Source organism: Miscanthus floridulus, chromosome 5 (assembly GCF_019320115.1).
Source record: "Miscanthus floridulus cultivar M001 chromosome 5, ASM1932011v1, whole genome shotgun sequence".
NCBI classification, from domain to species: Eukaryota; Viridiplantae; Streptophyta; class Magnoliopsida; order Poales; family Poaceae; genus Miscanthus; species Miscanthus floridulus.
This window is the reverse complement of record NC_089584.1, coordinates 118032068-118047352: the sequence shown is the minus strand read 5'-3', so window position 1 is coordinate 118047352 and position 15285 is coordinate 118032068. Positions and strand designations below refer to the sequence as shown.

The 15285-nt window shown below is 46.0% G+C and overlaps 1 protein-coding gene across 2 annotated transcripts; it reads left to right on the top strand.

Annotated features, from left to right (window-relative positions):
• Positions 1 to 5997: 5997 nt before the first annotated feature.
• Positions 5998 to 12494, top strand: LOC136450582 (auxin response factor 3-like). Of its 2 annotated transcripts, none has more exons than XM_066451082.1 (10): positions 5998 to 6767; positions 6867 to 6923; positions 7386 to 7568; positions 7661 to 7745; positions 8579 to 8669; positions 8751 to 8915; positions 9365 to 9481; positions 9558 to 9633; positions 10418 to 10580; positions 10663 to 12494. In XM_066451082.1, exons 1-10 carry the CDS (start codon positions 6537 to 6539, stop codon positions 11547 to 11549), a joined length of 2055 nt encoding a protein of 684 aa, XP_066307179.1. In that variant the 5' UTR covers positions 5998 to 6536; the 3' UTR covers positions 11550 to 12494. The 2 variants fall into 2 exon arrangements, with proteins under 2 accessions (XP_066307179.1, XP_066307180.1); XM_066451083.1 differs by having other exon boundaries at positions 5999 to 6767; positions 10672 to 12494.
• The last annotated feature ends 2791 nt before the right edge of the window (positions 12495 to 15285 follow it).

Genomic DNA, 15285 nt, shown 5'->3' with positions numbered 1-15285 from the left:
AGCGTGTGGAGATGCAAGGCGGGGGAGCTCCATCCTCAGCCAACATGGTGATGAAGAATGGTTGCGGGGGCGGCAACGTCAACAACAGCCCTCGTAATGCTGTGGTGGAGGCGGCCGAGGCAGTTTTGGTCATGGCCACAAGGGAGGCCGTGGCGGCACCGGAGGTGGTCGCGGCGGCTTCCAATCTGGCGTATTTTGCCAGTTGTGTGGCAAAGAGGGACACACGGTGGTGCGTTGTTTCAAGAGGTTTGACACCTCCTACACTAGCCCCCAGCAGAAGACAGCGGCTTTAGCAACCTCCAACTATGGCATGGACACCAACTGGTATATGGATACCAGTGCCACTGATCACATCATAGGGGAGCTCGAGAAAGCTAACCATCCATGACAAAGTACTCCGGCAACGAGCAAATGCATGCGACAAATGGAACAGGTATGGAGATTGGTTATGTTGGTCATAGCGTTTTGCATTCCCCACGTACCCATATTCATCTTAATAATGTGCTCCATGTTCCACAAGCAAGTAAAAGTCTTATCTCTGTAAATCGTTTAGCTTGTGACAATAATGCTTTTCTAGAATTTCATCCAAATCACTTTTCCATCAAGGAACAGGGGACCAAGAGGACTCTCCTATGAGGCAGATGTGAAGGGGGCCTCTATCCCCTCAAGTCATCCTATAATAAGCAAGCGCTTGGTGCATCCAAGTTGTCATCGTCATTATGGCATGCTAGGCTAGGACATGCGTCTCCTGTCGTGGTGCAGCAAGTTCTGAGCCGCCATAATCTTCCTTTTGTTAGAAACTCGAATAAAGCTGAAATTTGTGATGCATGTCAGCGGGGCAAGAGCCACCAGCTACCTTATCCTAAGTCAACTAGTGTTTCTACTAGTCCCATGGATTTAGTCTTCTCTGATGTGTGGGGGCCGTCACCTACGTCGGTCGGCAAAAACAGCTATTATGTAAGCTTTATTGATGATTATTCAAAGTTTACTTGGATCTATCTATTGCGCCATAAATTAGAAGTATTCTCTTGTTTTCGTGATTTTCAAAACCTTGTCGAGCAACAATTTGGTCGCAAGATCTTAAAGGTACAAACAGACTGGGGAGGTGAATATCAAACCTTGAATTCCTTTTTTAGGCACATAGGCATAGAACATCTTATTTCGTGTCCCCATGCACATCAACAAAACGGCTCCACTGAGCGCAAGCACAGGCACATTGTTGAGATAGGACTCTCTCTACTTGCTCATGCTGCCATGCCATTAAAATTTTGGGATGAAGCGTTTCTTACAGCTGTATTTCTTATAAATCGCCTCCCTTCCAAAGTCATCCACAGTGACACACCTTACGAGCGCCTCCATGGTCACAAACCCGACTACTCCTTCCTCAGAATCTTTGGTTGTGCCTGTTGGCCCAACCTTCGTCCATACAACACCACAAAATTGCAATTCCGCTCTAAACGGTGTGTCTTCCTTGGCTACAGCAATTCACACAAGGGGTTTAAGTGTTTAGATCCCTCTATAGGTCGTGTGTGTATTTCTCGTGACATTATGTTTGATGAGAATGTGTTTTCCTTCTCTGAACTCCATCCCAACGTGGGTGCACGATTGCGAGCGGAAATTTCTCTTCTTCCTGAATCCCTCCTCAGTCCCACTTTTTTTGGGGATGCAAAATTGCATGATCGACATGTTACTAACTCCGTGCCTAATACTGTGTCAAGTTCTCCTGGTTGTCAGTTGGATGTAGGAACAAACTCGGCGAGAAACGGAACAAATCTAGCGTCGAACGGTGAAAAAATGACGTCGCCCGCTCGTTCTCACATGTGTCTCCGCGGTAGAGACCAGGCTGATGCGAGTGTGGGATCCGAAGTTGATCCTATCGCCAAATCTACCTCGGGATCGCTGGCTGATTCACGCGCAGGCGCGTTGGCACCGCTGGTCGGGTCTTCAGCGGGATCGTCTACGGCAACAACCGACGCGCTGCCTCCCATCTCCGCTACAAGTCCGTCGACAGGTGCAGGACTGCAGCTGTCGTCAGCTGCGGCTATTGGCAATCTGCTGCCGACGGAGATCCTCCCCTCTGGATCTTCTATGGATGTGGATCATGTTGCTCCTACTGCGCCACCTCACCCGATCACACACCTCTCTCAAGGGATCAGTCAGCCCAAGCAGTACACCGATGGCACGATGAGATGGTGCATGATGGCAGCTACGTCTGAGGAACCCTCCACTGTTAGTGAAGCTCTCCAAGATGAAAATTGGATTGCAGCCATGGACAATGAGTACCAAGCACTTCGTCGCAACAAGACTTGGCATTTGGTTCATCCACCACACGGCAAAAAATATAATTGACTGCAAATGGGTCTATAAAGTGAAGCGACGAGCAGATGGATCCATTGATCGTTACAAGGCAAGACTTGTTGCTAAAGGTTACAAGCAGAGGTATGGAATTGATTATGAAGATACTTTTAGTCCCATTGTCAAGGCGGCAACCATACGTCTTATTTTGTCCATAGCTGTTTCAAAGGGGTGGACTCTCAGGCAACTTGATGTTCAAAATGCATTTTTGCATGGAGTTCTTGAAGAGGAAGTATACATGCGTCAACCCCCTAGATATGTTGACAAGGATCGACCGAATTGGGTGTGTAAACTTGATAAAGCACTCTACGGTCTCAAACAAGCACCTCGCGCCTGGTATGCTTGGTTGTGTGGCAAGCTTGAAACTCTGGGGTTTGTTCCATCCAAGGCAGATACGTCTTTGTTTTATTATCAAAAAGGTCGACATACTATCTTTGTTTTGGTTTATGTTGATGACATAATTGTGGCTAGCTCGTCCAAAGATGCTACTGATGCTTTGCTCCGAGATTTGGAACGGGACTTTGCACTCAAGGATCTAGGTGATCTTCATTACTTCTTGGGCATCGAAGTCAAGAGATCAAGGGACGGTCTCCTATTGTCTCAACAGCGCTATGCTACTGATGTTGTCAAGAGAGCTGGTATGGGCAAGTGCAAACCGATCAACACTCCTCTTGCTAGCTCTGAAAAGTTAAGCGCTACAAATGGTGTGAAGCTAGGCCCTGATGATGCGACAAGATTCAGGAGTGTAGTGGGGGCTTTGCAATACCTGACGCTAACCAGACATGACATTTCTTTCTCGGTGAACAAAGTGTGCCAAATTTTGCATCAACCGACTACGATGCACTGGAGCGCTGTTAAGCGCATTCTGCGGTATGTCCAAGGGACTTTGAACCTGGGTCTTAAGGTTCGGCCTTCTCAGTCCATGATGGTGAGTGCCTTCAGTGATGCCGACTGGGCAGGATGCCCTGATGACCGACGTTCAACAGGCGGGTTTGCAGTTTTTCTCGGGTGCAATCTCATCTCATGGTGTGCCAAGAAGCAGCCCACCATTTCTAGGTCCAGTACTGAAGCCGAATACAAAGCGTTAGCCAATGCCACTGCAGAGGTGATGTGGATTCAGAAGTTACTTGATGAACTTGGGGTTCAACATCCTCGTGCAGCTCGGTTATGGTGTGATAATATTGGAGCTAAGTATTTATCTGCTAATCTAGTTTTTCATGCTCGCACTAAACATATTGAGATTGATTTTCATTTCGTCCGAGAAAGGGTTGCTCAGAAACTTTTAGAGATCCGTTTTATTAATTCTGCTGATCAGCTAGCTGATGGCTTTACAAAGCCTCTTGTTGCAGCTAAAGTAGAAGAGTTCAGTAACAATCTCAACCTAGTGGCCAGTTGAGATTGAGTGGGGGTGTTAAAATGTATGTGTCTAGATTCATTGTAACACGGTGCAATCCTCAGGTTGTTGAGTAGGCGTTGGTGGTTGTGCATGTGAGCATGCATAGATAGAGATCTCAGGTATAGTTTGTTGTAATTTTACCGTGATGTACAAGACCACGCAGGGGGCTTTTCCCTGCCTATATAACACGTAACCAAGAGCCCAGGAAGGGCATCTTATTCCTTCATTTTTTACAGACACGACGGCTGGGGGGGCTGACCCTCCTCCTCCCTTTCCACCTTTTGGTGCCCCAAGGGGGCACAGCATGATGACCATCTCCTCCTTTTAAGGTTTTACGCTGTCGGCAGTCGCCACGCAGGCTCGGCTCGGCTTGGTTAGGACAGATCTCGTTGTATAGTTGTGCCATGCCCCGGCAGACGGGGCAGTGACGCTGATGCGTCAGTGCCGCGTGTCGGTGAGGCCCAGCACGTACACGTCCACCAGGATACGTGAACAACGGTGGTCTCGTGGATTCCTTGACGTACAAAAGCCGCTTACACTGAAATTTGGCTTACGCTGATGCATATGCTGAAATATTGTGAAAGAAAAATATTGGCCCCGTTCGGCTTATCTTATATTCCGATTTATTCGGCTTCTTTTTTCAACCGAAACATTATTTTTCTCTCACAACAATTCAATCGAAACAGTATTTTTCAGCTAATTTCAGCCGAGCGAACGGGGCCCTTGTCTTACGACGTTAAAGTAGTACTGAATAAGCCGCAAAGAGGCTCGACCCTCGTTGGCTGGGCCGTTGCGAGCGAGACGCATGTGCACGTCGGCGTCGATGTGCAGCGCTCAGGAGCACCACCGCTGGGCGCTGGGTAGTGGCGGCATGAAACGGCCTACCACGTTCCCCGGTTCCCGTATGACCACGCCACACCGCTTTATTGCGTTGAGGTGGACGGCGCACCAGACCAAAGTTGCTACCGGACCGGCGTTGGTTCCCTGTCTGGCACGGAGACGAAACAGGCAGGCAGGCAGGCAGGCAGGCAGGCAGAGCCGGTGGTGTGATGTGGTGTGGTGTGGCGTGGCCGTGTGGCCGTGGGGGTGTGCAGTGTGCGCGCCGTGCGCGCGAGACGGCCTGACTCGTGACAGAGTGCGCTCGCGCGCGCGCCAGAGCGCGGAGAGAAGGCGGGCGGCACACTCATTACTCAATCACTGCGTATGTACTTATCGGCTATTGATTGCGACTGGGTGGGTCAGATCCGTCCGTCCGTCGACTGCTAGCTTTGGCATTGAAGGGCACCGGCGAAGACATGGTGAGAATTAATACGTGTCCAGCAATGGCATGGAGGCGGCAGCAGAGCACTGCTCCTACCGCCCAGGCCCAGTCATAACGCCCTTCGATTGCGTTGCATAGTGGTAGTACTATTTGCATATGAGCAGGAGTACATACAGTATGACCTACAGCTACAGACATCTCCTGAGCTCCTACAACTATACAAGCGCTATTCACCCACCTCGACCTGCAAAATGCAGCAGCTACTCCCGTGAAAAGGCAGGATCTACTTGGCGTGAACCTGACTGTCCTAATCCGATCAAACGAACCGAGACGAATTTCAGGTCAAAACCACGTCCGGATGCTCGAAATCACACCGCTAGATTACAAGACCCTGATGACCGATGCGGTTGGGGACTCGGGACCTGTTAGCCTGTCTACCAGCCAAACCAAGGCCTTGCTTAGATGCAAAAAATTTTGCAAAATGAGCACTGTAGCGTTTTCATTGTTATTTGGCAATTAGTGTCCAATCATAGTCTAATTAGGCTTAAAAGATTCGTCTCGTGGATTTCGTCTAAACTGTGTAATTAATTTTATTTTTTATTTATATTTAATGCTTCATGCATGCATCTAAAGATTCGATGTGACGGGATTTGGGAAACTAAACTGGGCCCAACCGTGTTTTTCTCTCCCACGAATAATAATACTTTCAGCCGTCACCTTTCAGGCTAGCGAACAGGAGTAATGTGAGACGGGGAGGACGGCACCGTGCAGGTCCAGTCGTGCACTCTTTCCCCGAGGCGCTGGCGGGTGGCCTCCTGCTGGGGGAACAGTGGCACCTAAAGCAGCAGCCTGGGCTGCTGCTGCCGCGGCCGCGCACGGTGTCCAGTAAGCGCGCAGCAGCACCTCAGAGCGCAGCGCTGTGCCACTCAACGCAGCAGCGGCTCGGCCCCCCTAAAAAACCCTCGGCGCCCGAGGGCAAAAGGAAACAGCCCATCCAATCCATCCCCTCATTGCCTCTCTCACCCGCACCTCATCCCCACCTCATCACCACACCTCTCCTCTCCTCGGCCTCACTTCACAAGTTCACATCAGCAGCAGCTCACGAAACAGGAGCGTCATAAAAGACATGGGCGTCGCAGGGTAGCCTCAGACCAGTGACGCAGCGGCAGCGGCAGCGGCAGCGGCCCAGGAAGCAACAGCGACCGGCATCGATCGCGGCAGCCGAGGTGGGGGGAGAGGGAGCGGTCGCCGCAGGAGCAGAGCGGCATGGGGTCCTGAGCGACTGACTGATGACTGAGTGACTGACTGAGAAGGAGATGGCTGGAGCGCGACGGCCCCGGAGGCATTAATGGGGTGCTCATCCTCCTCGTCCACCCCCTCCCCCTCCCCCTCCCCCTCCTCGCCTCCTCCCCGCCGGGTCGCGGTCGGCTCCGCCTTTTAACCGGCTTGTCCTGGAGCGGGCGAGCGGGGAACCGCACGGGCGCCGGAACACGAACCGGAACCCTAGTGGTGGTGGCGCGCCCCATGGGAATCGATCTCAACATGGTGGACGGCGAGGGCCAGGAGCGCCGCCCGCCGCCGGCGGTGAGCCGGGAGCTGTGGCACGCGTGCGCGGGGCCCGTGGTCGCGCTGCCGCGGCGGGGCAGCCTGGTCGTGTACCTGCCGCAGGGCCACCTAGCCGCGGCGGGCGGCGGCGACGTCGCTGCGGACCTGCCGCCGCACGTGGTGTGCCGCGTCGCGGATGTCGAGCTATGCGTGAGTGCAGCAGTACTTGCCACATCTGGTCTGTTTTGGGGGCGCGGCTGTATTGAGGCTCCATTGTTTTGATGACGAGGTTCGCATGGCTGTGTGCAGGCGGATGCGGCGACGGACGAGGTGTACGCGCGGCTGGCGCTGGTTGCGGAGGGCGAGGTAAAAATGTCCTTAAAAAAATCACCCGATTGGATTCGCATGTTCAAGGGGATCGCTGAGATTCATGTTCCCCTTGTTTGGAGAAGATTTTTGGGTTGATATGTGTGTCAGCCCTGTTTCCTTTTCTGTTAGCAGTGTCCAGTGTGGTGTAAGCGTTCGTACGGTGTGCGTGCGTGTACGCTTTTAGATTTGGGAATGGGGAGGCGCAGATAAATTGAAATAGACATTTTTAGTTCTACTAGTTGTAATTGAGCTACTAGGTTGTGTGGTGTGGTTACATTTAGCATGCCGAGCATACTACTATTGGCATATTTCAGTACCTAGTGAATCATTGTAGCAAGAAATATGGACGAAACGTGGGATTTACTTCCTGAGCAATGAAAAGGAACATTTTCCATATGAAACAATGCCATTTCTCTTGTCTTGTTTAATGCATGAACCACACATCTTAATATGGCTCAGGCATTTGGGAGAAATCTGCATGGTGGTGGAGTTGAAGGGGACGATGACATGGAGGATTTGGATTCTGAAAGGAAGTCCCGGATGCTGCACATGTTCTGCAAAACCCTTACAGCCTCTGACACAAGCACGCATGGAGGGTTCTCTGTTCCTCGCCGTGCTGCTGAGGACTGTTTCCCGCCTCTGGTGATATTGCTGCTCTTTTGTGCCATTTCTCTTGAAACTGCGCCGTGTCTTGTGCTTCAGTGCTAACCACATTTAGTTGCTGTGTTTCATAGGATTATAATCAGCTCAGGCCTTCTCAAGAGCTGGTTGCCAAGGATTTGCATGGAGCCAAGTGGAAGTTTCGTCATATATATAGGGGTGAGATCAATTTTACTAGACAAGGAGTGAACGATGCCCTTTTTAAAATGTATTTACTAAGTTTCAAATGAATGTATGGTATGACATCAATGTTACTTCCATATGATTTTGTATACAAAGCCAAATAAAGATTCGTGCTAAAACATATGTTACATGTAACGTAAATGTTGGATGAATATTTTGATCATCAATATGAAACATGTAGTAGTTGTAGCTTCCAAGCTTTCAATTTCCTATTTTCTTGTTTTGGCATTGGCCAAATCTTCTTGATGTGAATTCTGTTTCACATTATTCTCTTTTGTGTTTTATAACTTCTGTTGTGTGTGTGTGTGTGTGTGTGTGTGCACATTTGTGCTGTGCGTGTGTGCATATGTGTGACATGAAATATTGATATGTTCCTCGAATATTGTGTGCACTGCGAATAGCCGAAGATTACTTGCAATGTGTTGTTTATTACTCCGTCAAACAATCTTAAGTTTGACTAGATTTAGAAAAGATATTATCTACATTTGGATCTTCAATTAGATTTATTATGAAAATATATTCAATGATTAATCTAGTGATACTTATTATACATCATAAATATCAATACATTTTTATATATATTTGGTCTAAATTTAGATCATTTGACTCCTCGGGAAGCGAGACTTCCATTCTTTTTGGGGCGGAGGAGGGAGTACAAGAATTAGTATCTTTGAAATAATGGTCCAGCTGATATTGGTGTTGATTGAGTTGCTTTGGTCATCTATTATGAAATCTGAATTATTATTATGATGGAAGTGCTGTTATTTTCTTCAAGTTCAAGCAAGTGGTGAAATTGCTTTGCATTCCAGGTCAGCCTCGTAGGCATCTCTTGACTACTGGATGGAGTTCATTTGTCAATAAAAAGAAACTGGTTTCAGGGGATGCTGTGTTATTTCTCCGGTAAGCAGATGAACCATGTGGTAGCCATAGGTGCATTGTGTATCTTTATTAAGCAAAGTGTCTTCTTTTTAATCTTTGTAGAGGTGATGATGGTGAACTAAGGTTGGGTGTACGGAGGGCCATTCAGCTTAAAAATGAGGCCCTTTTTGAAGATTTCAGTAGTGACAGTACAAAGCGGCATACATTGTCGGCTGTAGCTGATTCCTTGAAGCACAGAAGTGTTTTTCACATTTCTTACAATCCAAGGTGAAAATACATTATTCATATTTATACTGTCAATTTGACTTTAAATCAAACATGTAGTCCTGAATTGCTACAATTCGGCATGTTGATAAGATGACATACTGCAAGAAGTTCAACAGTTAAAAGTTAAGCAGCGATTGTGCTTAAAACTTGATTTGCTGGGCAACTTTCTTACTCTCCTGGGAGGATTTCCCCCACAGTTTTTGGGTCAAAAAGTTCCGAGCCTGAATCCTTCTTTGGACATACATATATAATATAAATATAATTTGTTGTCAAAGTTACTCCACGATATAGTTTTTTTATTTATTTCTGCTAGTATATGACGAAATATCAGTCGAAATCCTTGTAAAAATAAGACATGTTTCAATACCTGCCGAGTAAAGCTGTGTGGGTTTAGAATAAAATAATAAAAGATCATCTGACTCGTTTCAATTTGAATTCTTTCTCTGCAGAGCTACTGCTTCAGAATATATTATTCCATACCATAAGTTCCTGAAGAGCCTCAATCATCCAGTCTGTATTGGAGCAAGGATCAACTTTCAGTGCCATAATGAAGATGTTAGTGAAAGGTCTGTTTCTTCTCAATTCAACTTTATTTTTGTTGTATGCATTTGTTTCCTGTTTCTTATGTTTTATGTTTTTTAGGCGATCTGGAATGGTTGTTCGCATTAGTGAAATAGATCCCATGAAATGGCCTGGCTCGAAGTGGAGAAGCCTGCTGGTATGCATTTCAGCTTATTTTGTTAAGCTCTAGTCTGAATGTTATCATTGCCAGCTTCCTGGTCTCCTGGGAAGCTTTTGTAGATGTATATTCTTTTGGAGATTGTTTGGATTCTGGTAAAAAATGTTGTTTTAGTGCAGTCTTGTGTTAAGGGAGTTAAGGAAGGAGAATGCTAACCAATAAACATTCCTATAGCCTGTTGCCTGCCCAACACCTTAGGGCCCTGACCAATAAAGCAGGGACTTGGCATATAACCCCTTACCCCTACCACAAGAGAAACGCAACATCAGAGACAATACTGTTGTTAACTTGTTATTATTTGCTTTATGATGGTTATATTTGACCTGTTGGAAATAATCTTGCATGATGCATGCTGTGCTAACTCTTCAATTCTTTGTACCAAGGTAAAGTCACAAATACACTGTAACCCTAACTGTAGCAATCTTATAAGGAGATTTGAATCATACCACCAGCCCTGAGCGTCCAAATTTCTTGATCTTGCAAGACCCTGGGCAAGCTTTATGAGGGCTTCTCATACTGAAAATTTTGCTACCACGTGATATTCCTTAGTAACTTAGAATTGTTTTATGTTTTGACCTTCAGTTCAAGTATTTCTTGACAATCAAATTATTGTCTACTATTTTGCAAGAACTGATGGACTTGTTTTCCTTTGGATGAGAAATATTATGTGCCATATCACTTATGATAATCAAATTATAACTATCCGTTCATAATGAACTGCACTATTAATATCTGGTTGCTAAAGTGTTGCCTTTTTATATAGGTAAGATGGGAGGATGGTGCTGAATGTAACGGCCAAGATAGAGTATCTCCATGGGAGATCGAGATAGCTGGTGGTTCTATCTCTGTTGCTCATTCTCTGTCCGCATCTAGTTCTAAAAGAACCAAGTTGTGTGCTCAGGGAAATTTGGACGTTCCAGCAATGTGTAAGCTCTCATAGCACAAGACTAATGCCTGTACATATGTATGCTATCCTTTAACCTATATGCTAATTGACTGTCGCATTAGATGTTACAGGGAATGGTTGTACTGACTCCGTGGAAACTGGAAAGTTACCCAGGGTCTTGCAAGGTCAAGAATTGATGGGTTTTAGGACTCGTCATGTTCCGTTTGCTCCTCAAACTGCTGAGGCTGCAAAACTTCAATCTTCTGATGCTAGTAGGCTCCTTGGTAATGCACGTGGCTGCGCATTGAGTGGTCCAACAAGCAGACTCGCAGTGCATAACTCTGGTTTTACCTACCAATCTGTAGGCTTCAATGAATCTATTGGATTCTCAGAGGTCTTGCAAGGTCAAGAAATTTCTCGGGCAGTTCCTATGTTCCAAGGAATGATGTCTGAGGCTTGTTCACTGAAAGGCGGATATGGGCTGCTTAGTTATATGCATACCCCAGTTGCTGTTAATGGATTATCAGCCACAGCTCAAGAATGTTGTCTCACACTATCTACTCCGCCAGGAGCACAAGTGCCCTCTCTCAACCCTGATAATATTTTTAACCGAACTGTGGTTCCACAGCTTGGACTGGCAAGCAAGTTTGGTGGAGGTACAAATGGCCAGCAGTCTGGCCCATTTGATAGGACGAGGGAAATTTGGACCAGGCCACAGCATGAAACACCTGATCAAATGAACTTGGATCAGTTTCAGACTAGAAGAGCTTCAGCACCTGGAGATGCTGCTAAGCTTGGGTCTGGTGGAGGGGAGGTTCGCAAAACTAGCTGCAGACTTTTTGGTTTCTCCTTGACTGAGAAGATCTTGCCAGCAGATGATGATGGCGTCAAGGAAGTGGGCTATGAGCCTGAGTGCCAGAACCCACGGATGCTGGACCTGTTTGGGTACAACTGCTCAACTCCGAGTGCTGCTCTGCCAGCTCTGTGTGCTGCCCCCATTGGAATGTGATGCTACTTCAATAACTGTTGCCGAGTATTTCCATGTACTCTTAGAAGTTTTACTTTCCCAGTACCCCAGTGTACGTAATAAGCTGGCTTTTGGACATCATTCCCTCTATTGGTCTGCCTCAAGCTAAGCAATCATTTGCACAAGTAAACGAAGGATCGTTGGTTAACCACTCCTCGCCAGGCCTCACCCTGTCACGCAAGCTCTTGTGGTTAGTCTCAGGATACCCAGAGATACTACATTGTAACTTCTGTGGCTGATCCTTCAGAACTGTTGTGCGATGAAGCTAATAATTTGCTCTAAAAGTACTTGGCTCGCAGATTTTAGATTCACGGGAAGGTTTGCCAGCTTTAATGTACCGGCTATGTATCTTTAAATCAGCTCCTGTATGACTTTTTTTTTAGCTCTCACAAGCCTTGGTTGCAGTCGCCCAGTCGCCAGACCGTGTGATTGTATCAGTATGTAAGGCAAATGCTATGTTTTAAGCTCTGTTGCTTATGGATCTTTTTTCTGGTGGATTGTGTGTGAATACTCTGTTCTTCATCTCATGCAAGTCACGTCTTCTGTTGGCTTGGTAGGAGATACTCTGATTTTGCAAACATAAGTCATTTAGATTTTTATTGGTCAATTCAACTTTGATCATCAATATACAAGGAATTTGACAGAGTGGATTATGAAGTTTTGAGATTTTGGAAATACACTCAACGAATGATCCTGCGGTGTCACCGGAGCATTGATTGGAGTTTCAACGGCTAGTTTGCGATGGCATAATTATTGGTACTACTAAGCAGGGTTACTGTGCAATTGTCTGATGTTCACATTTTTTTTCTAACCGCTAGATCATACGGTGTTAAGAATAAATCCAGGAATTGTTGAATTCAATCTTTCTTAAGTCGTTATGTAGAACCTTTGGGCTTCTTTGAGCTATCTAGTGCAAGAATTTCCTTACCTCTGTTGAACTTCTGGCCTTCTTTGAGCTATCTAGTGCAAGAATTTCACAAATGAGTATCTTATCAAGTCTATGCTCGACTACAAACTTTTACCTCCTCTTTATAGTATGTTCAAAAGATTAAAAGCTACTCCCTTCATTTCAAATTGTAAGTTGTTTTGATTTTTTTAAAAACTTTTGATGTGTACCTAGATATACATTATGTCTGGATACATAGCATGTATTTTGAAAAGTTAAAACTGACTTATAATTTGGGATAGAGAGAGTAATTCAAAAAAGGACCGAAAGCTAGAACCTATACTACTCTAAGTGTCCTTCATCTTCTTGTGTCATTTTGATCTCTCGTTGTTAAAATTAGGGACCAAGAATGCCCTAAGTTATTGTGACTTAACGTTCAATGTCCTTTCAAGCAACTTTGCTAGTCGTAATGATACAATTTTGATTAATCGCTAAAATACTTACCACTTATCTAAGGACCTAGATGCTTACAAAGTGCATTGGCAAAACAAGTCCACACCAAGGCCTACAGGCTACAGGAGTGGTAGGTACTAGTATCCCCATATCTCTAGTAGAACCACTTGACCGCTAATAGTGTCGTCATTCGTCAAAGAGAATTTCCCCCAAGGCTTGTCTACTTTTGGGGATTTATCTATAAATACCCTTATACTCGATGAATTTCTGTCGTTAAAGCTTAAGGGAGTATCATCATACATATTTGAGAACTTCAACCACCTAAGTGTTGATATCGAAGATTAGGATAGGTTGTGTAATATTGTGGACTTAGAGGATGTTTGGTTTCCCGCCGTAGATTGCCAACGTCTAAGGTGTGGCACGCCATGCGATAAAATGCTAATGTTTGGTTCAAGCAAAGCTGCAAAAGCCACAATTCTTTTTCACAAAACACAACTTATACATTGAGAAACAAAAACTATCATATCTTGTTAAGGGATAAATAGGACCAACTAAATAATTGGTAGGGAGTATCTCAAAACAAACATTAGTTTATTCTTGCCAACGTTGGAGGGAGGGTATAGGTGATCTAATTCATAAAAAGAAAGGAAATAAAATTCAAGATAAAAGAGGAATCATTAATAATTGCAGCATAACCATGCATGATCTTGGTAATGAAAGGATTGTGAACACATATACATGCGCTGCAGGGGAATTTTTTTCCAGTCAAATGCGTAAAGATGAAGGAAATGAAAGCCAGAACATGATGAGGAGTAAACATAGCATAATTGTGGGGGAGGACCATGTAAGGTTGAGGAAGGGATAGTTAACATAAAAGCCAAAAGGTCGACAAAGGAAATCATGCTTGATTGTGTTGTGATTGACACATGCATAGGGATTACACACAAGGGTGGGTATATGTGGAAATGCATGTTTGGGCGTCTAAAATTAGGTGTAGTAGAAACATTTTTTTGGAAATGTGGCTATGATAGTGTAATAAGGGTGATGCTATATTCTAGGCGCTTCAAAATTTTGCATCTTTCAGGCGACGAAGCTCATCCGTCTAATCTCCATCCAATGGCAAGACATGTTCTTCTTCCTCCTGACAAGCTTTCTTCTTCTCTGTCCTCCCAAAGCGTGCGACCCTACTGTCGCCGACATCCACCGCCCTGTCGCGGCGCGGTAGGGGCGGCAGCGATGGCCTTCCTCTCCCCCTCCCATCCTCTCGCCGCCGCTTTCTTCTCCAACTCCGGCGAGAACGGCCGCTCCCCCCCCCCCCAAGCCCTGACGTGGCCCGGCTGCCTCCGCCGCCGCCAGGGCCCCAAAGTCGCCCCGCCGCCTTCCCCACCACCTGGCCTGCCTACCTCCTCCCAAAACCCTTCTATACCCACCGGATTCAAAGAAGAAAGTGGGGGAGAGGCCGGAGAGAGAGGACACTGGACTTACCCGACGCCTGTGAGGTCTCGCCTGAACCCTACCTGCGGACACGGGTACCGGTCGAGTGCGTGGGGAGAGAAGGAGGAGCCGCGTGGGGAGCATGCGTCGCATCGGGGCGCGTGGGGAGCGTGCGCGTGCGGGGCGCGGGCGCCGTCACCTGAACGACCAACAAATCTCAGTCGACTGAGATAGGTAGCCATCCATCTTTCGGCCTTGTTTAGATCACCTCCAAATTTCAAAGTTTTTTCATTCTCTCTCCGTCACATCAATTTTTAGCCGCTTGCATGAAGCATTAAATGTAGGTAAAAAAAATAACTAATTGCACAGTTTAGTTGGAAATCACGAGATGAATCTTTTGAGCTTAGTTGGTTCACGATTGGACAATATTTACCAAATAAGACGAAAGTGCTACTATTCATTGGGTTGAAATTTTTTGCAATCTAAACATAGCCTTCATCAATGAAATTGTTCCGTATGGGTAGCAAATGTGTGGTGTAATGAACTTTAACACTCATAACCTGACAAGTGAGTCCATCATGAGGGCATAGGTGGTTTTGGTCAGGTGAAAAACAACCTAAAAGGCTCTCCCTCTTTAGGTCAGTCCCCAAACGCGGTGAAGTAGCTTGCAGCCTCAACCAGCTAGGTAGGTTGGAGGTAAAGTAGTGGCTTGCAGGTTGTCAGAGAAGCTTCCCAGGCTACTAGTGCTTCATGCTAAGGTCCAGTTTAGTTGCAAAAAATTTTGACAAAACTTTTCAAGATTTTTCGTCACATCGAATCTTTGGACGCATGCATGAAGCATTAAATATAAATAAAAATAAAACTAATTACACAGTTTAGACGAAATCCACGAGACGAATCTTTTAAGCCTAATTAAACTATGATTGGACACTAATTATCAAATAA

Bases quoted from the DNA above. Each gene is read 5' to 3' on its own strand.
- LOC136450582 (XM_066451082.1), top strand. From the start codon at position 6,537: ATGGGAATCGATCTCAACATGGTGGACGGCGAGGGCCAGGAGCGCCGC. The intron at 6,924-7,385 runs GTAAAAATGTCC...AATATGGCTCAG, and splicing joins CGCTGGTTGCGGAGGGCGAG to GCATTTGGGAGAAATCTGCA. The intron at 9,482-9,557 runs GTCTGTTTCTTC...TATGTTTTTTAG, and splicing joins AATGAAGATGTTAGTGAAAG to GCGATCTGGAATGGTTGTTC.